This window comes from Thalia democratica, chromosome 2, assembly GCF_965202585.1.
Source record: "Thalia democratica chromosome 2, ktThaDemo2.hap1.1, whole genome shotgun sequence".
In the NCBI taxonomy this organism is placed as follows: Eukaryota; Metazoa; Chordata; class Thaliacea; order Salpida; family Salpidae; genus Thalia; species Thalia democratica.
Window position 1 is genome coordinate 49387990 of NC_139166.1, and position 27491 is coordinate 49415480.

The 27491-nt window shown below is 25.3% G+C and overlaps 1 protein-coding gene across 1 annotated transcript; it reads right to left on the reverse strand.

The window, feature by feature from the left end:
* Window positions 1–8126: 8126 nt before the first annotated feature.
* On the reverse strand, window positions 8127–26859 carry LOC145849614 (aryl hydrocarbon receptor-like). Its single transcript, XM_082954585.1, has 15 exons — window positions 26723–26859; window positions 26281–26474; window positions 20800–20885; window positions 20464–20553; window positions 18092–18299; window positions 17653–17732; window positions 15804–16042; window positions 15232–15338; window positions 14102–14243; window positions 13193–14009; window positions 12661–12909; window positions 12216–12324; window positions 11512–11579; window positions 9833–9979; window positions 8127–9018 (listed from the first exon to the last, which is right to left on the reverse strand). Exons 1-15 carry the CDS (start codon window positions 26809–26811, stop codon window positions 9013–9015), a joined length of 2631 nt encoding a protein of 876 aa, XP_082810711.1. The 5' UTR covers window positions 26812–26859; the 3' UTR covers window positions 8127–9012.
* Between the last annotated feature and the right edge of the window lie 632 nt (window positions 26860–27491).

A 27491-nucleotide genomic window follows, 5' to 3' on the forward strand; every position in this document is an offset into this window, starting at 1 on the left:
AACAGTGAATTTTACACATAATAAAATAAATATTAAAACATTATTTCTGATTTAGTTTGAGGAAGTTTGACCGACTGGTTGATTATCTCACTTGAAAAGAAAAAAAAGAAAAAGTTTATTATGTTTAAATTTTACCTCAGGGTCAAATATTTAAATAGCAAGCTAAAACTAGTAAAATGTCAAGATATAAAGTAAAAATTTTATGACAGCCCAAAATTTTAAAATCGCCCCCTTTTCGCCCCCTTACTAGTTATCGCCCACCCTTTCGCCCCCTTACAAATTATCGCCCCCCGACTTACTAAAATCGCCCCCAGGGAGGCGATATCGCCAACTTTGGGAAACCCTGTTTTATACCATAAGATGTTTTCAATAAGATTTAGAAAAAAGTAAAAACGATAGTTAACTTTCAATTCAAATAAATACTTTATTTTTTCACAAACAAAGCTTTACTACAAAATATACCTTTAAGTAGTTTTACTTTATTACAAACTGTAGTTTTAAATAATTTCAATTAAACCTTTGATAATAGTTAATAAATAAAAACTAGATATTTTAACTAGCAATTTTATATAATTCCAAAATTTATAAGGTTAAAATAATCAATAAAAAAGTTAAGGTTTTTTGACCAACAAAAAAAAATTTGATAAGTAAAAAATTTTATTCTTTAATACATAATAAAACTCATTTGAAACACTATTTCCAAAGTTAGCACATGGAAAAACCGAAACACTTTAAATAAAGTAGTCTTAATTTCAATTGTTCTAACAAATTCATTTAAATATTATATATTTAGTTTATAGTAGTGTCTAATGCAGGGTTTCCCAAAGTGGGCGATATCGCCCCCTGGGGGCGATAATTTGTAAGGGGGCGAAAAGGGGGCGATTTTAAAATTTTGGGCTGTCATAAAATTTCTACTTTATATCTTGACATTTTACTAGTTTTAGCTTGCTATTTAAATATTTGACCCTGAGGTAAAATTTAAACATAATAAACTTTTTCTTTTTTTTTCTTTTCAAGTGAGATAATCAACCTGTCGGACAAAATTCCTCAAACTAAATCAGAAATAATGTTTTAATATTTATTTTATTATGTGTAAAATTCACTGTTCATTCTTTTATAGCTTTTAATCTCTGGAATAGTAATTTTAAAATATTCCTTTTTATAAAAGAATTTAAGTATTTTTTGCAGCTTAATTTAAATAAGTTACTTAGTATTAACTTCTAAATGTCCGAATTTAGTTATATGAGAGATTATTATAATGCCTGGTTTCAGTTAAGGTTTCAGATGGGTCACTTACGGTTCAGATCCAGTCAAATTTCGAACTGCTAAGTAACTTGAAAACTACTTGTGCAAAATAGATAAACTGAATTTTTTGACAATTAATATTTTGAAATACGCTTTCAATTTGATTTTCAGTTCACAATATTTTTTCCTAGATCACAATAATACTAAATCATTTTATAACAATTTTGTTCGAGTTTTTTAATATTCTTATATGTTATTTTTTTTAATTAGGCAGCCCACAATTACATTTTTTTAACGAGTTGAAACTAAAAAAGATTTTTTAGTAAATATGAACTGCTGACTACAAAAGTTGTCCCCCACTGACCTAAAAGTTTCATTAGTTTCAAAACAAATCATATTTAAACAAGATTGATTACAGATTACACGAGGCTCTTTAATAATTAAGTATTTTAATACACTTTACTTGGCTTATAAGAAAATAACTGTAAAATATTTTCTCAAGCCCGGTAAACTACTTTGAACACAGCCCAAAAGTGCGTTCTTTAGAAGTACCACACTAAATTACATTTCGAACACAACTTTTTGTCTAAAACGGTTGTACTCAAGAGAAAAACTTCTTTGTAAAATCGTGGGGGGCGATTTTTTTTTTAATTTCTGAAAAGGGGGCGATTAAGTAAATGAGTTTGGGAAACCCTGGTCTAATGTCTCTTAACAAACAAAAATGATTAACTCCTTATATATAAAAATTCAAATTTTTAAATTTATTTTACAGGTCAATACGAAAATCATTTAAGTTTATAGAGCATGCACATACACAGTGATTAATTTTTAATTAATTTCTAAAGTTCCAATTATATTTAAAATTACTTTTTTTATCTAAACAACTTTCGAACTTAAGGTTTAAATTAAAGAAGGAAGGTAAACAGTGTACTTTGTTTAAACCTTTTTTTTTACTTTTGACGTTTGTCTTAGAGTAAAAAAGTAAAAATATAGTTTTTTTATGAAACATGGATACATAAAAATATTATTAAAGTTAGGTACCTTTAGTTGTTTTTTATTAATAACTTTATTGTAAACTGTATTCTAAAGTTTAATAAAAAACTAAATTTAAGCATTACTGTATCAAAAACTAATTTGAATATTCTGACAATAGTAAAGAGCATATACATAAATTACTGATATTACCCAAATAAAAAACGTATTAAATCTGTCTACTAAACCTTACTTAATGTACAGTCTATATGATATACAAATGGGCTTGTTTCAAATTTTTTTACTATAAATAAATTGCTTTTTCTCAAATATGAATTTTGTAATAAAGTTATACTTAACTAATACAAAAACAAATGTGTTTTTAAATTTGTTAATATTTTCTAAAGTTGTACTTAAACAAAATTTTACACTTTTATTTACTACATGTATCCTTTTTAAATTAGTAGAACAAAAGCTTTTATTTGTCATTTTAGTTTTTAAGAGCAGTTGTTTTCAATTGTTTTCTTTAAAACATGTTTTAAATTTATCATAACTGCTCTTACTTTGCCTAATAGACTCAAAAAATAATTTAATACAGATTATAATGTTACAATTAATTATTTTACAGTTAGACTTAAACCAGTTTTTTCGTACACTACATTCATAGACCAAATTTTTTTGAGTGCCTTTTTTGTTTTTCAATAAACTATTTAATAAATTTTGTAGATTTATTTACAAAAGTATACAACTTTTGTTATAGTTCTTCTTATAAAGTTTTACTTAAGAAAGTTAGCCTTTAGTTTAGAAGTCTTTTTTTTTTCTAAAAAATCACTAAAATGTACTTTTAGATTGGTCTAAAACGGTGTAAAACGGATATTTTACTTTAAAAAATATTATAATTTAGTTTTTAACTATTATAGACATAGTTTTAATTTATAAATACTACGAAGTCATAAAAAAAATCCTATTTAGACTTCCAAGTGACGTAAAAATACTTCTTTTAAAGTTTAGTAGTTTAAAATATTATCGTATATTAAGCATATTTTCAACGAAGATAAAATAAAGCTAATTTCCTTATTTTGTTTTGTTTATGTAAACTTTTATCACGAGTAAAAAGAACTTGAAAACAAATAGTAATAAAATGCTTACTTTAGTCATAGTCTTTTGATTATCCCACTGATAGCTTATCATTACTTGTTTCCTGATTTTATTGGAATTTAAAAGAAACACATTGTCTAACACTGTATCGATTTCTTTTACTATCGTATTTTCATCATTATCCTGTAATTTTATTTTCAGAATTCAATAAGTGACTACGCATTCTTAAGAAAATACTAACTTTAAATTGTTGGGTATTAACACTAGAGTATCTGAAATCAATATTTGTACTAACATCTCTATCTGATAGTTTATTAAACTTGAATTCGCAAAAATGTATAGCAAAGACTATAACAAAAAGAACTTTACTGTGCATTAACATTTTAGTCATCTATATACGTTTTTGATATGTGTATAAAACATTATGTACATACAAAACACAAAAAATCCAAGTGTTTGATTTTAAGCTTTTTGATAACTATGGACTTTTTTATTCAAAAAGTAAACATAATACTGAGCACACGTTGAACAAGTATTATTTAAACCAACACTTTGTTTGCTTTAGTTAGATTAAAAACACATTGAAAGTGAGTATGCACTATTAAAGAAATTAAAACTATTTATAAAAGGTTCAAAGTGAAACAAGTATAGATTATGATTTGCTATCAAGTTTAAAAGTATGTTTTCTAAATATTTTTAATTTGATTTGAAAAAAGAAAATTTTATGTACTTTCGGTTTTAAGTGTAACAATTAAGGTTTTAACTTATGTTCAAGAAGATCTATTTGAACAATAGTTTAATTATAACTGAAAATATCTAATAAAGTGAAATATTGCTTTACCACGGAATGTTCAATAAGAATATAAAACAAGACTAGCATAGTACATTTTGTATGTGTTGCCATATATCTAATTAAAAAAAAACAAATCATTATTATATTATTAGTTACTTTAGGAATCAATTCCCAGACTTTTAACAAAGTTTGAATAGTTGATACAACGTTTGATACAGTAGTTATTACAAAAAATCAACTAGAATAACTTTTTTTTACTAACGTGTACAGAACAATAAGTATTACTGTAACTTTTTCTCACTTAAGTATCTTTTAATTCTACTCTGATTCTTCAAACTGTGCAATATTTGTTTTAAATTCTGACTACAACATATAACTAAAACGATAATCAAGTTAAAAACTGGTAAAATCTAATATCGTTTAAAATTAAACAAGTTAGTTTTCCAATTGTATTGCTAGTTTATATTAATGATGAATTGTTTAAATTAAATTTAGTTAAAGACTGTTAGTTTACTGTATGTATATTAAGAAACAAACTTAGTTTTATAAAAACTATTCTTATTGTTTTCTTTATTTTATATTTTGTATAAAAATGTGTTAATTTCTTTTATCGAAATTTATTTTAGAATTTTATAACACAAATTAAAAAAAATAAAAGTTATCCCTGGTTTTTCTAAATTATTTACTTTATTTACTGTTTTTTTTTTAATTCAAACAAACCATATTTATCTAGGTAAAAAGTAGTAAGTGTAAATTATTTAAAAACACTTTTTTTTTGTGATTGATAAATTTTAAAAAAATAAAAAATAAACATTAAGTAAAATTTTTAAAATATAAATAACCAATTTTAGTTGTCGGTTCAAAATCGTGTAAATTTTTGATGGAAAAAGAAAAATAAACTAAATAAATGTCATAAGTTTATTTTTAAAAAAACTATAACAAACAGTAAGATATTAATCTAAGTTTAAATTTTTAAGTGACAATAACGTAAACTTATCATATCTTCAATCATTTCATATAAGCAATGAAAAATGCTATTTTTTATTAAACTTTCTATCGGGGTTTAGCAATATTCATTTTACTTTTTACTTATCACGATTAAAAAAGATGATCATCATTATGTCACTACTTTATTACTCAAAGCTTAGAAAACGATCCAAAGCTTTAAAAAAACTAAAAAAGATGTTTGTTTTTTAAATTAGCATTAAGTATTCCACATAAGACAGCTTGTTTTTATATCTTTTCTAGTTGTGATAAATTTTTTTGCCTTATATACATTAAGTTTTATATAACCTGTTTTTAAATATCTAATTTAAGAATTTTTAGAATTATTTAATCAGTGCATATCGTAAAGAGTAACACTAAATTTAAAGCTTAAGAAAGCGCGAAATTTTTAATGCTTAATTAGTTAAGCTATTATTTAGGACTTTTAAATACTAAAGTACATTTATTGTAGGTTGGTTAGTTTTAAATATTTTATAGGTTTTATTCATTTATTAAAAAATGTTTACAGCAGTTCACATGTACTAAAGTTTCGTTCAAAAGCCATAGACGGAACGTGACACCATATAAATAAGTGAACTTTGTAGAAATAATTAGTTGTTAACTTATAATGTTTTTTTTTTCTAAGTATTCATATTTTTACAAAAAGTAACAAAACTAAAATTGTGTTTGTAACTGCATTTATAAAAATACAGAACTTTTAAGTCCTAATGTATCCTTTTGTAGACACTAACTGTGATTAAATCAACTAAGAATTTAAAGTTTTTTGCATTGTGTGTATATTTATAATTTTATGATTATTGTCCTAAACTACAATGTATATCGTTTATAAAAGGAATAAACAAACATATAAACAAATTTTTATCAAAAGTTTTCAAAATAGAACTTAATATTTTTAAACTTTGGATAATTTTTAAAACATTTAATTTATAAAGAGTTAAGTAAAATTCTATCTCTTTGTGTACTTTTTTTTACTTGTTTTGTGTTTATTTTAGTTTAACCTCTTTTTAATAATTACTTGTAGTGTTAAAAAAGTGGTTTTGCTTAAAAACTTTATTTCAAGAATATACTTGAGTAAAAACAACATTACTTACTTATAAGATTATTAAAAAATGGTTAATGAAAGTTTTGCTTACAAATTGTCTTCTTTTATGTCTCTATCAATGATCTGATCCGACCGATTAGAAATAAAATGTTGATCGAGTTGTTCTGAAGAAAAATTTATTTAATTTTTTTTTAAAGTTAAATTCCTAGTTTTGTAAAATGCTATCATTTTAGATTTATAACAAAAATTACTTTATTCCGAGACAAGTTTTAATCAAACTATCAAGCACAAAGATATACAGTATAGTAGATACTTCTAAAAGTAGTAGTTGATATACTCTTTAGAGATTTACAAACATCTAATATTTTTTTCAAAAGTTAATTAAACAGATTGTTACTCAGTTGACAATGCTTCAAGTCAAAGGATCTTTAAAGATTTAAGTAACATTAAAAATAACGATCCTTTTGAATGAAGATCCTTTTAGGTGAACATTGTCAGCTTAGTAACAATCTGTTGAGTAAACTTTTGATAATCCAGCTCTCTAGTATTAAGCCCTTTATTTTATATAGTTTTTTAACTGATGTGATTTTTTTTCGTTACTATAAAAGTCAAAAAAACGTTTAATGAAAAATCTAAAGCTAAATTTTTAGTTTTGCATTATTGGTATAAGTTTTTTTTTTATTGCATCATTAAAAGCTTTTGCTTAATTGACTTATAGTAATTTTGTTATCCTCTTTTAATAACACATTAATACTTATTTTTATTTTTTATACTGTTCTAAATTTTGATGGCAATTTTCTATTTTTAGATAAGTGTATCTCTGTAGACTTTCATCACGGTTTTGAACTCTTAATTGAACTGAAAATCAATGAATCTTAATTTATTTTTATAAATTTGTTTATTTATTTGTAAGCTAGAAGCTAATAATAGGTATTAAATTAGTAACAGAATATAATAGAATTCTAATTTTGTAGCACTTTATTTAAAACTTTTTAGTTAAGAAACGACTGGATCTTGATTTTAAAAACCTATTTGGATCCGGCCGCATCTTGATTAGAAAAAAAAATGGTGTATAGTGGATTACTGGTCTTAATATTTATGTAAGTTGATATTTTTAGAACTGTAATTGTGCCGAAAGTATCGGTTGAAAAGAAAGAATACTTATAGTTTTTTTTTTGTACTGTAATTAATTTTTAGACATACCATCCAAGCTTAAAAATAACAAGTTAAAAACAGTAAATGGTTGAAATTACTTAGTTTTAATTTTTTTGTTATTTTCTAACAACCTTTTTATGTTTTAGAATACAATAATAAACAACCACTAAGACTTTTGAATATTCTAAGTAAAAGTATTTATATAAAACAAAATATACTTTATAAGTTTTTTTATTTGACAAGTTTTGTTTAAGCAATTAAAAGAAATACATAAATTAAATTCTAAAAGTATATTTATACAAACTCATTCTATCTTCTGCTTGAATTTGTTAGCAATTACGTGTAATTTTCAACTATTTCAACTTTAATACAAAATTAATGATTGTTTTTTTTATGGAAAGCTTTATATTTTTTTAATTCATAAATAACGAACTATCAATAAATTGCGGCTTAGATAGCATAAAATTGTATTTACTACTTTCATTAAGGTATTTTTGATCTTTTATTAAAAAACTTTAAAAGTAACTGCTACAGTTATAGTAGTTTCAAAAAAGTTTTAAAGATAACAAAATAAATGATAGATTCATTTACTTGAGTCTTAAAAAAGGGAAAAAACACATTATTGTATAAAGTTTTAAAATTTTACAAAATAAATCTTTCTATTATTTTAGTTATAAATTTGCCATATACTTTGTCAAACCTCCTTAAAATTAATAAAAGTACTAAGACTATTTAAGTTTTCTATGAGTTAAAGTAAAAATAAACGGTAACTGCATTAATTATTTTTTTTATGTAAACAAAAAACATATTGTATACTAAGCTTTATGTATTTATTTATAAAGCTCGAGAAAAAACAAAGCAATATTCAATCAAAATAAAATAATTTTCAACTACTATTTTTTTCTTTTAATACAACTTAATTTTACTGGCAAATTGTTTTTAATAAATGCACTAAACTTGACGATAAAACAAAAAAATTAACTTTATCTACAAAAAGTTTGCGAAATAACTAAAATATACACATCAAATAAAACTTACAATTAACTTCAAAATGAACAGTATTTGAGTATAATATTTAGTTTGAATATAAATACTAAAATTAACAGTATATACAACTACAATAAAAGTTTACAGACTTTCTAAAATTTACAATACTAGTATTCATAGAAGCTTTTTTTAATAAAAAATGTTTATAGCTTTTTCGAAAGTTATGAGTTATCGACTTCTACTGTTTGTAGTAGACAAAAATATACAAACAGTAAAACATTTTTTATAAATTGAGGCTCTAACGCGTTACTAATTGTGTACAAAAATTATTGCGCATAAATAGTTATATGATAATTTATAAGGAATTCAAAAAACAATTGGTTAAAAATTACAACAGTAATAAAGTTTAAAACAACTTAGTTTTCAACAAACGCAACAATTTTTTTAATTTATAGTTCAAACAAAATAAAACGATTTGGCAATATTTTTTTTTATTTTCGATTAGCTTAAGCCTGAAATAAAAATTACTATTTATATAACTCTTTTGTTTGTAAGTTAGAAAAAACAGTAACTGTACATAGTTCAAATTAGATGAAATTAAAAATAATAACAAATATAACTGGTCTTTTATCTTCTAAATACTTTCTTTTGTTCACCTAAAGTTTGTCATTTAAAGATTTCTTCCTTTCAATAAACTGTTAACAATGCTAATTTCTCAAAGCTGAAAATAAAAGCAAGCATAAGATATTTACTTAGGTAAGGTAGTTTTTATACTTAATTTTTTTATGATAATTTATTTTGATAGTTATAATACTTAAATTAAACAACTATAATTTTAAGTTTAAAAATTTATTTTAAAGGTAGTTATAAATTTAAAGTCTTTAAAAAAAGTTTTGTCATACTTCATAAAGTTTAGATTGATAGATTTAGAATTAAAACTACTTTAAATGACAACAACTACTTTTAACTATAGTAGTTATTTCAAACTCTCTCTAAACTTTTAAATAACAAAAAGTATGACACTTAATGCATACATATGTTTTGAATTTTTTTTATAATTAATTAAATATTTTAGTATATCTAAGTAAATTCGCTGTTTGTTACTCGGTCACCAAGGGACACTTTTGTACAAAGAATCTTTTGCACCAAGACGTTTTTGCACGAGGAGTCACTTTTACACGGATTGTCATTTTTGCACGGATTTAAACTTGTTATATTTAATTATTTTATATTGATTTTTTTTTTACCCCAAACCCTTACCCTTGGTTGTTATCTTTTTATTACTCATTATCTTAATTAATTATCATTATCTTATACTAAGATTTTTTTTCACTTTCATTGTTACCTGTGACCCTTACCCTCGGTCGGAATTTATTTTATTATAATTCTTCTTTTTTTGTGCAAAATTGACCCTATGTGCAAAAATGACCTTTGGTGGAAAAATAACCCTGATTGCGAAAGTGTCTTCGTGCATATTTGACCCGTCCCCTTGTTACTCATATACTAGTATCAAAAATTAAAGAATTATTAATTACAAAGTTGTTCTGGTCATCACTGATAGTTGTTGGCACTAAATCGTTGTTGGAAGTGGGTGGAACTTCCCACTCGGAGGAGTAATCGGAGAAGTTATTGTTGGAGTACGGAGTAGTGCTCATCATGGCTGGGGAGGAGTTGCTGCTTATCTACAAAAAAACACTTTATTTATTTATAACCTGTCAAGGTTTTTTAACGACTAACAAAAAGCTTCTTTTTTTTCATTAAATTTTTCTATCATTTGTAAGCTATACTGTTTAACTAATAAATATAAAAATTATTAATGTATGTAGCAACCTTTATACTAAGATAACTTTAAAAGGTTTACTTTATTTACTTCAATACTTGTTTTATTTAAAACTATAAATAAGTAAAAAAAATCATATAGATAGAAAGTTTATTTATAGTTTAAACTCAACAAGCTTTATTTGAAAAGTTTTTACCCTTAGAAAAAAACACTTTATATGAATTAAAAATAAAAAATGGTTATAAATATATTAACCATTAAAAAACCACTGTCTCAGACTTTTACAAAACACTAACATTAAAACGATCTTTCGTTTATTATATAAGCATTATCAATTCTTATTCAATGAGAATTCAATAATAGAATATCTATTTGAATAAGAATTGATAATGTTTATTTAATAAACGAAAGGTCTTTTCAATGTTAGTGTTATATAAAAGACAGTGGTTTTTAATGGTTCCTGACCATTTTTTATTTTCATTTAGTTAAATTTTCAAAAACTGTCCAGTTTTCAAATTCAAAAGATGCAGACTATATTCATTCCATCATTTTAATTTCTAATATGAAGTTAAAAAATCTTTTTTATTTTACAAAAAAATCTACAAATATATATGTATTCGTTATATTGCCTAAAGTACTTTCAAATTTTCTTCTTCAGTAGGTAATTAGAACTAACTAACAGTTAACATTTTTTATCAAAAACGATTGATAAGGACAAAAAAATCACGAAGAACAACACACAACCAAGGGAAGATTTGAGATACTAAAACTTAATATTCTTACTGTAATATGAAGTAAGAATCTAATGATATTAAAAGTTTGATATATTCTTAATTAACTAAACTTGCTGCTTAAAACTAAAATATAGCTAGGATAATAAAAGCAAAAAGTGTTTAAATCTCAAGATAAAATATTTTCTTTAGTGAGCTTTTTATAAATATAAGCTTTAAATTACTTCAAAATTATTTTTTTTATTTAGCTTAGTAAAAAGATTATTTAATTGTTTTGCTCATTTCGCAGCATTAACAGTTTTTAACTTTTTTTTTATTGTTATTTTCAGATTATTAAGATTTTTTTTCAGATTAAGAAAAGTCTTATTACTATTACTCTTATTTTTTCATCGCAAATTAGTTAAGAAATATAAACGTTTTTATCACCAACCTCCAAGTCGTTATAAAATCTTATTGTTAACCATTCACAAAATCAAAAATAATTTATGATTTAATTTATTAGCATGCTTACTGAGAAATATCGCTTCAGATTAGCTATTTGCTTCTATATGTATCAACTTTAATTCCGATCGTCCGAACACAAAAACTTTTATTTTAAACATAGACGAAAATTATATATGTACAGTTAAAAACAACATTTTTTAAAACTAATAGTTAAAATATGTTTAATATAAAATTATAATAAAATAAAGCAGCAACTTACAGTACCGCTCGTTCTGCTGAAAGTGTGCTGTTGTGCTGACGGACCGCCAACGTATTGTTGATTCATAGCTAAAATTTTTGAACTCAATAAATCAAAACGTCTAAAATTTCCAAGTTTGACCAAAGTTTGTTTTAAGTATTTGTGTATATTTTTTTAAGTATCGTGTTTGACGAAAAATCTTAATTGATAAACAGTTTGTTTGTAAATGTATTTATTTGTAAATATGTGAACACGTTTTAGAAGAGAAAGTTAACTTATGGTTTGTATAGCAATATGCAGAATGACTGGCTTTAATAAAATGAGTTTTGAAATACAAAATATTAATAACTGACAAAATTATCTTTCAGTTTAGTACACTACTTGAGTTATCATAAAATATGCTGTTCAAATAGTTTTTTTTTGTCTGACTTTTTTTCAACATTAAAACATAAGCAAAAAATATTAAAATCATTTCAAACAGATGTTTTTTAGTACTTGTTTAAAGTAAGTAAAAAGAGGTTCGTTTCGAAAAAAAAACTTAATTAATAACTATTTAGTAGAACATGAACACAATAAAACAAACTTTATCAACTTTTAAATGTTTCAATAATTATAAAGTATGGTTTACTTTTAGTATGGTTTACTTTTAACCGTCAATTGTGTTACTGAAAATGTGTTTAGTTTTAGATATTGCTTTATAAATAGTTTTTTTATGTATTACGTACCTTTAAATTTATCCTTAGAAATTATTACATTTTTGTTCACATTGCTGTAATGAGTTGCAGCATCTTTTGCGTTGAGATACTCTTCAGCTTTTTGCATTGGGTCTGTTGTCTAATTTATTATTTGTAATTTTTTACTTTTTTTTTTCTTCATTAATGTCAAAAAACAATCTACATATTTTTTTATTGTTTTGCTTTCGTTTTTCTAACCCAATATCAATTTGAAATTATCATATTTTGTGTTTTAACAAACTTATTTATTTACAAATTTACTTTTAAAACAGTTTTTTAATCAACTAATAAATGATATTAATGAGACCTCAGTTATATTAAGCATTTTAATCCAATTGAATAATAAAAAAATAAAAATATTCATCAAGTTGAAAAAAAAATAATAAATATTTTATTCAGTTGGTTCAAGTTCTATATCTTTTTTTTATTTACTAACTTGGAACTTAACGGCGATCTCTTGCAAATCGAGTTTAGTAGTCGACTCCTGATACGCGACAAGATCCATGTCATTCCAACCTTTGTCCGGTGGCGACAAGTTGGGGAATTCACCAGAAAATTCTTGAATGAAGCTTGGGTTTTTCCGACTTTCCGCGTAAAACCCGTCGTTGTACGGAGCCGACTGCTGTGGGTGAAATGGCTGAGACTGCTGGTGCAAGGGCAGCTGCTTGTAAGGTTGTTGAACAGGCTGCAAATTCGTATAAAATTTCAATGGAAAAACAAAGTTTAATAGCTCAAATGTTGCTTATAACAAAGAAATATTCTATTAAGTTTGGGATTATAAAAAGAATAGCATTACAAAACTCTCTTTTTTACTAATTTACGAAAAACTTAAATAGGTACAAGCTTTTTCGTTTTACATCTGATTTTATTAAAAATATACTGAATAACTTCCGTAAACCTTTACATTTCAACTTTTGAAACTTTAACGTTTTTCTTAATAAAAACTAATTATAAATCTGTATAATTACCATATCAGTTGGGTAGTGCGAAATGGTAGCCGACGGTTTCCTGTCCCAAGGCTGCTGTTGAGGCTCAAAGTTGCTGCAAATCGAATTATTCATGCTGGCGGTCGAACACGCTTGCGAGCTCATGTTGTTCTTCAGTTGATGGTTATACGAAGCTTGCTGTCGCGTGGGAGGAAACTTTTTGCCTCCGATGCCAGAAGGTACTGAGAATCCGTCATTGTACGGATAAGGTCGCTTGAGATTTCTGTTTGACTGTTGGTTGTTTGGTAGGTACGGCATGTTCATGGCAGAAGTTTGGAAATTGTTATCAACATGTTGAACTTCCATTGGAATTTCAGCGAGAGTTTGAGAATGCTGAGGTTCGACGAGCGTTGACGTCAAGTAATCGCTTTCAAACAGGTCAATGTTTGCCTGAGGAGGATCTATTTTGTAAAAATAAGTACCAAAGTCGTTGTTTTCCAACGTGACCAGGTCTTTGTTTCCGGGATCTAAAGGCATTCTACCGCCTATGACGGACTCGTAAATATCATCAAAAATTTTGTTTTTGTTGTTTTTCTCTATGTCTTCATAAATTTCACCTGCCTGCATCGCCTGCGCTTCGAAAAGTGATGTCCTGTTTGTAGCTAGCTCTAGAGGATTAGTCTTTTTTGAGGAGTATATACTTTTCTTAGGTTGCGCTTGGTGCTGACTTTCTTGGTTTGGCGGCTGTTGCGGCTTTGTACCTACAGGATTCACTTCTCCATACAAGACTGCTTGCCCGGTAAAATCGAATCGAAACTGCACAGAACGCTTTCTAAGATGATCTAACCCTTCTTCGTCCCTGTTTCAGTAATTTATAAAATAGAATTAAGTAATCGAAAACAAGATTAGTTTGAAATTCATTGACTTTATAAAATAATTTTAACAACTAACGGAATGGGGCGATGAGTGGAGACAATGTACTCCGGTCTTCCATGCCTCATTACAATTTTCGAAGATGCTGTCACCCAAAGCCACTTGTTTTCCTTGTGGAGAATTCTAAACACTGTCATCCCGGATTCCCCATGCTTCATAACTAAATTTACTTTTTTTTGTTTTTCTGTATAAGCCAATTAATCAAAATTTATATTAATTTTTTTATGAATATTTTTATACCTGTTAATAAAACATACATAGTTTAAATAGGAACTGGTAACAAATTTACGGAGCGGTACTTTAGCACGAATTTTAGCTGTTCTAATAAAAACCTTTTACAATTTAAAAATCTAATTCTTTAAAAATTGTTTTCCAATAGTAACTAGCCTGCTAGTTCATTTTTAAACATGAATTTTTTTTGATTAAACTTTGATCAGTTTGTGCAGAAGTGTCGATTTGTGCAAAAGTGATGATCCGTGCATTTATAATTCCCATCGAGTTTAAAAGTTATATATCATCAAGTTAAACATGTTTAAAGTAAACTTATTCTTTCTCAATCTTCTACAAAAACGTTTTCAATCCGGATAGTTTAAAACCTAAACTTTTAACTTTTAATTCATCACTAACTAAAACTTAAAATTTTTTTTTGGATTTTTCAACTAATTCTTAGTAACTAAAATTAAAAAAAAAACAGCAGTTTTTTTCATTATCCTTTGTTTTTTGATTATCTTAGGATGCTTATTTTTAGTCGACATTCTTAAACGTCTTTTTACAACATGTTATTATAGTTTAGTAATATTTTTATACATCTATTATTTCCAAACTTTTTATTTGAACCTTAATAGTCCATAGTAAATTGTGTTGTCTGTAGTTTTTTATTAATGTTTCATTTATAAAGTATTGCAACTCTTTTATTAGCTATGACTTTTATAAACTAAACATTATACAATAAATTTACCATATTCTAAACTACAGTTTACTAGTTGTACTTGTACAATTATTTAATGAAAAACTAAGAATAACAGATACCTAAAAAATTGTTTTTTATACACAGTGTACTACAAACCAAAATATAACAGATATGTGAGTAGCTGGTAAAAATTTTTAAATACAAAACAAACTATCAAAAATATTCAGTTGAAACATACGTTTTGTATGCGCGTCAGCACAGTGCATCATGTCAGCGGAGTGAATGAACTCGTAACCAGATCTCTGCCGCATTTGGTGCTCCGTATACCCCAGTACCACTCTTCCTCTGAAAAATTATTTGTTATTTTACTGTTAAAGACATTTAAATTTTCCAAACTAACGTTCACTGTACTTTAAAAGTATTATATTGAGATGTGTAAAACGAAGCTATGTAGTAGTTTATAACACTTTCCTTTTTTTGAAACAAAAAACAAACTAATTACCAAAATGTTTTATTTTACAAGTTTCAGCTAATTAAAGCGTAGTTTGTTTCAACAACTTTTATTTATCTAATAGAGTATATAAAATTAATATTTTGGAGTTTTTTTTTTTTAATTTTAGATTTAATCGACACTTGAAAACTTGTTTTTAGAACAATAAACTTTTATTCATAACTAAATAATCTGTTTAAGTACTCAAAAACAAAATAAATGCTAGTAAAATCTGGATTAAAAATAAGTCACGTTTTTTTTTTTACTATATACTATATTATTTAACAATCAATCAGAGAGTTCAATTTTAATCAACTAACTTTGCGTCTATACTCAGCGGAGTGTAATCCAATTTATGCTTTGTTCTGAAAATAAAGTTTTTTGTCCTTATTTCCAAAATAGAAGGAGACTCGAGGGGAGTTGCAAGCAAAAAGATTGCCGTTTGAGGTTGACTTTGGTTGTTCTTATCTTTGCACATTACTTTTGATCCACTTTTTTCATTTGAGCTTTGCTTGTTTTGACCGTGAAGCAAGCGAATATGACCAGTAAAATGGAGTGCCTTGCAAAATTGTATCATGCTTAAAAAACATAATATGCTTTATGTTATAACTTGCATTGTTAACTTAAAAATATAGTTAATTGATTTTACCAAAAACCACTAATGGTCAAATCAAAGTCTTGCAAGTTACTTAGCAATAGTTTATTCCTACATATGACAATAAATGTTAGTAATGAAATATTTAGGTCTCTAAGTTGGTCACAATTTCTTTATTTACTGCTAAATAATATATAAAGAAGCAACTATTCAAAATATAAATTCAAGTTTTTGTTAATAAAAGATCCTAGTGAAACAAGTTCACTGGAATATATAATAATAACAAACTATGCAGTATCCTTCTTTTGTTATACCGACATATGTTTCTGTGTGTTAACGGATTTACACACTTCAGAGCCCAGTTAAAGTGTGTTAAACCGTTAACACACAGAAACATTTAAAAAAATATAAATTTTTAGTGAAACAATATTTGTTTAATTTAAAACAGTTTATTTGTTTTTTTTGTAGCTAAAATATTTATACATAAGCAGGAAATGAAATGTATAAAGTATAAAGGTATTTATAAAAAACTTTATCCTGAGTTTAATATTTACTGTCATTACTTTAATTCAATAATTCATAAGAAAACTATTGAACTTTAAAAACTTATCATTACAATTAAATTTCTGATAACAAAATACTTTGAACCATCGTCTGAAAAATTATTATTTTCAAAATGTTTGTACATATTTTTTTTAAATAAATTACGTAGTTGTAACTGTTGTATAAAAAGTTTCGCTATTTTAACATATTATTTGACCAAAATTTATTGAGTCATGTCATTATGTCTAGCATTGAACTTAAAACAATGGCTGTAAATCAAATTTTGTTGCACAATGTAGAACTTTTTACAATGAAGGTTTGGAATGCTTTCAAGCTTTTCAGAGAATTTAAAAGTAAAATAACTTACTAACGAAAAAAATTTCGAAGTCAAGTTTGATTTTTAAATGCTGTTTTTCGACATTCATAAAATTTGTTTTGAAAACAACAACATGGTTAATTAGTTTACACAAATATTTAACAATAGTTATAAAACTGAAGTTAATGATATGGAATAGATTTTAAACTTTTAATTGTACGAAATTAAAAGAGTCAAAAAAAATTATTAAAACAGAAAACTAAGAGAAACAACAAAAACAACACTCGAATGCTTCACTAGTCAAATTGAATAGAAAATAAATAAAACTTAGTCAAGTATTTTTATGTCATTGTAAACCACTAATAAATTATAGCAATATACAAAACATTTTAAAGCCTTATTTTTTTAATAAATTTTAAAGTGTAATCTATTTTGATCAAAAGTATACATTATGTTTTATTTTAGTTTGTTAATTTGAATTTTATTACTTTTACACAATTGGTTTTAAGAAGTGCTATAATTTTTACTACTTATTGTTAATATCAATTAGTTTTGATAGACTTTTTGAGTTTTTAAAATAGTAACAGCAATTTACTTATAAAAAAGGCTTTAAATCATTGTATGTTTTTTTTAATAAAACTTAATATTTGTTTATTAGTTGTGCATAAATGAACCTTTTAGGATTTATGTTGAAAAAAATTAAGATTAAACTTACAAGAAATCCAGATGAGTTGTCTATCAAGCATCTAAGTCTACAAATAAACGATCGGTGCATCATACCCTTGTTAGACAGGTCTGATTGAAAAATAAAGACATTATATTTGAGAAATTAAAACCAAAGGTTAACATTTCTTAGTTTCTTAAAACTATACTGTACATTCAAAGTTAAATGTTTTGTAAACTACTGTAGATGTAAATACTTTTGAAATACAAAAACTCATTGTATTTTGAAAACGTTTTAACTTAAAATCTTTATCGTACAGTGAAAAAAAAATGTTTATATTCTACCAATGAATCTACTGCTAAGTAGTGCTTTTAAATATCAAGCTTGAAAGATTTACTTGAGTACTTCTAGCATTATTGTTAGAACAACAACACTCAGGTTTAACTACAACAGGTCTAAAACAAAGTTTTTTTTTCAAATACAAACTTACTTTCAAATATTTCTTTCGGAATTCCAAGTTTTTCATACTGAGTTTGAAATTTATTTTTGCCGAACTTTTCATTTGGGTGAACCGAATTCATCTGTCCGATGGAATCCGATAGTCTGCTGTCCTTCGAATCTATTTTCATGTTTCTCTTGAATATTTCCCGGTCGTCGGCGTGAATCAAATCGAGCATTGAAGTGTTCATGACGTCACACTGCGTTTCAATGCACATTTTCAATATAGATTAATTTATTATAAAAATTATTTTTACACTACTCGTAAAGTAGTTTTAAAAGCAATCAAAGGACTTAATAAACGCTAAATTTGGCATAAATTTTAAAGTAAACAGAAAATTTTGGTTCATTAAGTTTTCTGATATTAAATTAGAGCAGATTTTTAAGCAGAAACGATCAACAATATGCAATTGTTGAACAATAAACCTAATGTTTTCATAAATAGGATAGAATAAAAGAAAATATTATACATACTTTTACGACTAATTTAGAACATTTTGTTAATTTATTAGATTAAATAATTAGTTTAAAAGTATGAACTTTTAAGTTATACACCATTTTTCAAAAGTTAATACCTAATATAATTTTTTTATTAATTTTCTTTTAAAAATATTAAAGGATAAAATTTTAGGCTTAACTTTTAAAAATAAAAGGTTGATCGAATAAATTTCATTTTGAAGCAAAAACATTTACTGTAAAAGTTTATTAAAAAGACACAGTACGAAAGAAAAAGTTAGATTGCAATGAATGAATCAACAATATGAGATCAAAAAAAAAACTCTGATTTTTACAAGTACTAAATAATTATTGTTAATCGGGTTATCTAAACAAAATTTCTTTTTAATTTCAAAAATTTTTTTACCCAATAAACTAACATTTACAGAGTTTTCTCGTAAACAACTAAAAATCAAAGAACTTAAAGTAGTGATCTACAGGATTAACAAGTTTTCATCCTGCGTGATCCTGGTCGGTTTTTTAAGTCAAGATTCAGGCAGATCCAGTTAGTTAGAAATTTTTATGTTTTTTATGCTAACCTAAACTTCAAAGCTACTTTTTTCATTCGTTTATTACCGATAACAGGGGTGGTAATTTTTTTCTTGTCGATGGACCAGGTTTACCAGAAAAAAAATTTGCGCTTCGGTTATCTTGGAAAATAAAACTCGGCAGACCTCGTAACTTTGTAATACTGTTTTTTTTTCAAATATATAATTGCAAAACTGTACTGAAATAGAACATAAAAAGAGGATATTTGTATAAGAGCTCAATGTTAATTGTATTCAAGCTAAAATTATGCTGTCTTAAGGCGAAGAAAAAACATCTTTTTAAGGCTATGTCAAATAGTCTGGCCTTTTGTTTACAAATGCTGTCATATTTGGCCCACCAACTAGAGAATTTTCTAAAACCTATAGTATAACAAAGACTTGAATAATTAGGAGTTCAAAACTTAATTAAGGTTTAAAATATTATTTTTTTAAACTGTTGGATTCATAAAAAATAAATGAAGCAAAGCTATTATAAATAAAACAATCTTCATGCCTTTATTGATACAATTAAGGTAAATTTATGTAAATTAATATTAAGTAGAAAATATACCCTGAATTTTTTAATTAAAAATGTTTGTACTTTCAACAGCAACGAGAATTTTAAAGTTATTATTTGTGAACCTGCGAAATAAACCATTAAAGTTTGTATAAAAACTAATTTTGTAACTTTTTTTGTGCTTAAATTTTACTTGTGTCATATCAGGAACTTTTTTGTTATAAATTTAGTTTGATAGTTTTTTATAGAATTTTTCAGTAGAGTAAATGATAATTTCCCTTTGAAAAAAAAGAATCTGGGTTTGGATTTTAACTAAGATCCGGCAGGTACCAAGATCTACTTTGAAACAAAAATCCGGTCGGATCCGAAATCTGTGTCCGGTAGATCACTACTTTAAGGTTGATAATATTAAAACCACTGATTTACAGTACCATCAATTTGGTTATGGTTTAATGATAACTTTTTTAAACTTTCAATACAAATGGTTTTAAAGTTTAAAATTTAACAACAACAGTGTTTCTGTTAAGTAAACTGACTTTTTTACACTTTATCACCGTTATAAAAGTTTTAAACTAACAAAACTATTTTAGCTTGATATCTTAAATAATTAACTATGTTCGTGCAAAACAGCAGTGTTCTTTTTGTATAAATTTTTCAAATTTTTGTTTAGCTGACTTTAGTTTTTAGACCTGAAGCATATTAATTAAGAAACAACTCTACAATAGTAAGACACAATAAATACTCTTATCTCATATTCATTCGAGATTGAATTAAACAAACAGTCAAAAAATTATTTAAAGTAAAACTTTTAGAAAATTGACTAACTTGTGGAAATCCTAGGAGATCTTGTATGGTCTCACTCACGTAAAAAATACTGTTAGACTCATTCACTACTACAATGAATCCATTTAAAGCCTAATATAAAATGAATAATAATAATCTTCAACTGTTTTTAAATAAACAATAAACCTTTTTATAAACTTAATTGTCTTTTAGTGAGTGTATACTTTAAACAATAAATAAGTTTAAAAAGTTATGAAGTTAAACTTGAATTACAACACTAAAAGCCATTTTTCAACAAATAAAGTTGCTATAAGTACTGTCCGAGATACACATTTGCATATTAAAAAGAAAAAATAAATATCAAACGTTTTAACTAACTTCTAGTGATACTTTAAACTCTAATGGTAGGTTGTTGTAAACATCTGATTGGTTAAATTGAGAAAGTGTATCTGGTGTGCTTAAAACTGCAATTTATGTTATATAAGTTTTTCTAATAAATATAAAACATCAATGTTTCTTTTATTTTTTTTTTAGTTTATAAATGCAAACTGAAAAGTGTTTACTTTTTCAAAACAATACACATAATCGAATAGATACAAGGTTTAAAAATATAGCTTTTTAGTATTAAAACGTGCGTTCATTTGACTACTAAAATGTAAATAAAATTTTAACTATTTATTATATAACATAAAGTTTACTCTTAGTTTAAATAGTTTTTTATAGAAGTTTTCACTATTATACATAAAATAAAAGTTTAAAGATAGATGAATAATTCATTTCACAAAAGTAGTATCAAAAACTAAACTTTACAATTCAACATTCTACCAAAAACAAAAAAAGTTTCAGAAAGTGCAAACTTAATGTAACGTTGTCTAAAAAATGTATCAAAAATTAAATACATGTGTAAATAGATTTAACTTTTTGCTTGCAGCTCGTATTCCGCAGAGCCGAAAATTTCAACCAAACAATAGTTTTCGTACACAAGAAGAAAAACGAGCCGTGGTCAGCTAAATTATTGGTGATTTAAAGTTAAAACACGTCACGGATGAGCGATTTCGTTTGGACGTGCGCACAAATAAGAATGTAAATATTTCTGCCTCGCAGCCAATCACCAGACGCCTGTGTTTTAATTTTTCTCTGTTGCGTGTGCCTTCGTGTATTTGCCGAACCGTTTGTTTGTTCTGACTTTTCTGCCTTTATTTTGCGTGCATTTCCAGCTTCTATTTTTTGTTCATCGTTTTTGTTCTGTAGCGCGGTTGAATTTCAGCGTGGTTGTGTTCGAAATTAAATGTCGCGTTGCAAGCGGTGAAGGAGCGTTTTTTGTTTTTGCAGACGGCATCGCGTATTAAAGTGCTTGTGCGCCTTTAAATATACTTTTTGCTTCCTAGAACCGCCTCAGGCCCGCCACAGATAAACACTTTGAAACTTAATATCTTTATTTTATTGCAAACCAATTTTCAAAGACCGGTTTGTAGAATACGTTTGTGTCTGAGCGAATAAACATTTTTAAAACCGTAACAACTAGCATGTACTTTCAAAAAAAATTTAAAATTTACCTTTCCAAAAACTTTATTTATTTTTTATACAAAAATTACTATTAACCTAAGCTAAAAGTTATAACTGTTAATTGAGTTCTAATTGTACTTAATTAACCTACAAAACAATAAAATTGTTCTAGATATTTTCTAAACAAAAAAAGTCATATCCAACAAGTAATATTTTTGCTAGCACTTCATGAAAAGCTATCTTATTTTAATTTCTATTAACTTTATTAATTAAATCAGATTTTCTAATTAGTACATTATGAATTATGGAATGAAAGCTTAAATGCTACAAAGGCATAGTTTTATACTATTTCAACATAAACTCCTTCATTTAGTTATAGAAAAATAACTTTAATTTTTGTATTAGTAAATTGTTACAACTTTTCAGCATAATTCTGTTTGTTTTTATTATATGATTCAGTACTACAAGTAGTATAAACTCGTTTCATAGCTAATAAAACTTATTGGGATAAAATTTGTTTTCGTTATTTACAACATAAAAAATATACCTTACTTTATTCAAAATATGTATACAGATATTTTTGAAAATAGAACAGTTTTGAAGCAAAACTTATCATACTTAGTAAAAAAATAGTTTAAGTATATATTTAGTTTTTGAAATAAGTTTAAGTAATGAATACATATAAATTTTTTAACTCAAAAAAGTTAATAATTTCTTTCAATAAAAAGTATTTTTCTGTTTTACGTTTTTTAATTAATAATTAGCGATAACGTGCTTAATTTACGTATAAACATTATAATTTTGTTGTATATCGTATTTTTTATTAAGTGGGTGTTATAAGTACTTACTTTTTAACTGTTTTAATTTAAAATATTATGAATTTAATTGATTTGAAAACTTTATAATAAAATTATTTAGAATAAATGTTATATTTAAATGTTTTATTCCCTAGTTATCTTGAAAATGTTTGTATGTTGATTGTTCTTTCATACAACAAACCTAGAAGTAATTAAATAAATGATTTAAACTAAATTTTGCTGCTTCAACTTTAGTAATATGAAATAAATTGATATGATAAAATCTTGTTTTGGTTACTTAATAAACACTTTTAATTGCTTATAGACCTTTAATTATCATAACTACTGCAAATGGTTTAAGCTATGACTCTGTTTGTCTACAGATTTTATTGAAAGACAACATTTACAGATCAAATAACTTACATTTTTTAAAGAAAAGTGTTTGCTTTTTGATATTACATTACGCTGATAAAGCTTTTTTTTGGTTTTTATATTGCAAATGTTTTGTTTATGTATAAAAGGTAGTACGTCGTAGACTAAACGTCTAAATGAATTTGCCTTAAAATGCATTAAAACTATCACTTTTGACTAAGCTTTATCAAGTCAGCAGTGAGCACTTTGTAACGCGAAAATTGAGAAGTTTATTAAATTTTCATCCTTGTATAGCACAGAAACATTAGCGTGTAGTTGTAGACCGATAGATACACACATACTTTCAAAGACAGAAAAAAAAAACTTTCGTTTCAGGTGAGCAGCTTTTTTGCTCGACACGATCCAATGATTTCAAGTCGTCAATTCGCGCAAAGAGATGCGCCGTTGACCTTTTTTGCTCTCCTTCTACTTTTTTATGTGCCTTAATATTTTATTGAGCAACAAAAGCAACTTGCATAGAGTTTTCAAGTTTTCGACGATTTTTGAAGACTTTTTCGTTTTCTGATCGTTTGCAATTGCCTAGTCTTGTAGTATTTAAGTACGGTGTTTGTGCGTTTTGATTTTTGATTTTTAAATTTTAAACAAGATACATCTGCAATGAAAGCTTTCTCTGGTTTGTTCTCTTAATGAAAATGCCTCTCTTTAACGCAAGACTGTTTGATAACATAGTTATATAGTGGAAAAATTCATAATATAAAAGACTGTTTCTTTCATAAACTTATAAGTTTTTTGATTCACAAACATATTTTAATTAAGAAACTAGTAAACTCATAGGTATTTTATTTTCAATTTTTTTTTATATAGTTTGAAGCAAAAAAAATATATAAATTAAGTATTCATATAAAAAATACAGTAATAGCTATGAAAGATTATAAAAGTTAGTTTACTTTTTTTTAACAAATAAAGATAAGAAATAAATTTTTCAGCTCCATGAATTAAAAAAAATCAATCAGTTTTTATACTTGTTTTATAATGCATAGTGTACTATTTCTTGTATAAGATTTAATTAAATTTTAGCTATTTTTTGAAATATAAAATTATATGTTTTAATTATTTATATTTATATTTTTGTTTGTTAAATTTTAATTAAACTACTTACAGCTACAATAAAAACTGACAAAAAACTAAAGTTTTAGACCTATACGTTACTTTGATGTTATTCCTTTATTTCACTTACAACTTAAGATTTCCTGTATTATGTTTAAAGCAAGAAAACTTTAGAAGAAAGAATGATACTTAAAACAATGAATTATTTTAATTTAAAAATAAATAAGACTAATTAATTTTTAAGCCATAAGTATTTTTTGTTTTCAGATAGGTAGGTAGGTAGGTAGCTAGTGTAATCTATTTGGCAAAAAAAAAATCTCTAGACTTTATTACTGTTAGTTATTTATTTAACTTAAAAATTAAAATAGGTGTCGTAAAAATATTTTTTTATCTTTCTTTTTTTTATGTTATCATCAACTTTGTTTTTTATATACATAAAAATTTAATAACAAGTTATTCTAAAATACTGGTGCTCAAACATAAAAAAAACTAAGTCAACTTATTGTGTAAATAAAAAACATTTATTCTTAAATCAAAACGTACATAATATCATATGAAAAAACTGGGTAGCTGTTTAAATTCCACGAGCGTACAAAAATGCACAAGGGGACAAAATTGCACGAGTGCACAAAATTGCACGAAAATACTTTTGCACGAAGATACTTTTGCACAAAGGGTCACTTTTGCACGAATATACTTTTGCACGAGCAGACAATTTTGCACGGGTTAAATTTTTATCTTATTTTCTATATTTTTTTATTAATTTTATTTTTACTTTTTTTTCTTACTATCTCTGTTACCCCTTACCCTCGGTCAGTAGCTTTTTTTTTTAGTATAAGTTTAATTAACTGTTTTTTTATTTTGTTTTTACTATCACTGTTACCCCTAACCCTTACCCTCGGTCAGTAACTTTTTTTTTCTTTTTTTCTTTTGATTTTTATTAATTTTTTTTCTCTTTTTTTCTTGTATATTTTTACTCTCTTGCAAAAATGTAACTCGTGCGAAATTGACCCTTGGTGCAAAATCGTCTTCGTGCAATTTTGTTCCCTCGTGCAATTTTGCGCGCTCGTGCAAATTTGGCTTCGTGCAATTTTGTACTTTCGTGCAATTTTGTTCTCCTGCAATTTAGTCCCCTCTTGCAATTTAATCTTTGTTGCAATTTAGACTCGTTCCCGAAAAAACTATTACTATGATTAACTTGTTTTTGTTTATATTTGTTTTTCTACTATTTATTTAGCATTAAAATTTTACATTATTTAAAATATTAGTGATTAGTTTTTTCAAGTATAAATTTTTAAGATCTAACTGATCAACTTTTTATCTGCATAGCTCATTTTGCAATTCAAACTATTGTGCATTTTTTAAACACTATCATATCCTAAACTTTGTTTATCAAATTGTTATTAGAAGTGTTCACAGTTTTTTTGTTTTGTACAAAAATAATAACATTTTTACAACATAGGTCTTAAGCTTGTAAAAATAAACTACACGCTAAGTTGATAGTATAAAGATTTTATTAAAAAACTAAGTTTTATATTATTTAAAAAAAAATTTAAGTAAAAATCTGTTTTTAAGTCTATTTTTTTATAAGTTTTATAAGTCTGTATTATAAGTCTGTTTTTAAGTTTTTAAGGAATAAAAAGAAAATATTTAAATTAATTGAAAGCACTAAGTAAAACAGTTTTTTTAACCTTCTATGAGACATTAATTACTTTAGTTTCCTTTCAATTTTGTTTTTATTATAAATTTATAGTTTTTAAATTGTCATTTAAACTAAAGGTTCCGATGTACTTCATAAGAGCTAATTTGTTTTACAAAAAAAGACAACTGAGGAATAATTTAATTTACACATAACAAGTATATATTTTATTTTGGCACTAAGATTTTATGTTGTATTAAATCATTTCGGAAAAATATAAGAAAAAAATATTTTCTATATTTAATCCATGTGATAATTTCTTGTTGTATAGTGTTTGATATACATACATAAAAATTTACCTTTTTTTATTTAAAACTTTAATTGACGTTATGTTGTACTTAGACTTTTTAGTTTGTTTAAAAAACTGAATATACTAACTGTTGTGATAACTTTTGTTTCTCAAGTACGACACAGCCAACCTCAGAATTGATAGCTTGTCCAATTTGTTTATGACGTCAAAAGGGAAGGGGATAAGCTGAGCGAGGTTGTCGAGTTCCTGGTTCAGTCGGTCTCTATGTCTTTTACTTGGATTCGATTTTGTTTCAGCACCGGGCTTACTGGCATTTTTTTCTCTGTAATGTTATAATGGTTATAATTTTCCTTTTATTTTTATTAATCAAAAGTATAAAGATGATGCACAAACTTCTTTTAACAGAAATAATTTTTGATTTTTTTTTTCTAGTATTCGTATTGTGAGTTAAAGCTGAAAAACATATAATAATTTTTTGTGTAATACTTTAATTATATAAACAGAACAGTTAAACTTGAAATATAGTAATACTAAGTTTTTTTAATTAAAATTAAGTTCTAGAAGAAAAACTTTTTAGTTTGTGGCCTTCTTCTCTTTTTAACAGTGTAGTGAGTGTTCAAGCTTCCAGCAGTTGCAGATATAGCCGGTTTCCCTGACATTTTCTTAATAGTTTTATTGAATTGAAGTTTTATTCTTTTTTTGATAACATTTCTGTTTAAGTTTATTAATTAGAAAAAATTGTTTAAAAAACTAAGAAAAAGCTAGAGAAAACCGAGAAAACTTAAAATATTGAAGATCTATGATTGTATTGAAATTTTTATCTAAATAAATATGTGAACATATTATTGCGTTTTTACTTAGTTAAAAACAAAACAGTTCCATAAGAAAAAAAAACGTTTAGGTAAACAACGTTTTTGCATTTGAACTTTTGGTTCAATATAGAATATAAAATTGAACACATAAAGTTTTTTATGTTAACAAAAACCTACACTTTTGTTGCATGTTATTACAAATTTAAAACTTGGGTACAATAATAAAAACTAAAGAAAAATTAGAAAAAATCTGTAGTTTTAAAATTATTCATTTAAAATCTACTTCTTATTGATTGTATTTTTGTTACACAAATCAAAAGTAAAACATTACAATAACAAACAATTTTATTTAATTTCTTAATACACAGTATTGGCAATGTTTGTAATAAATACATAAAAGTATTCAATAATACTATTTATTTACAAATCTCACATCTCAAATTATTTTATTGTATATTTTTAACTTAAAAACACACAATTAATCTTTAAAAACTTTAATAAAGGTTGTATTATTAAAAAGGCTCAAA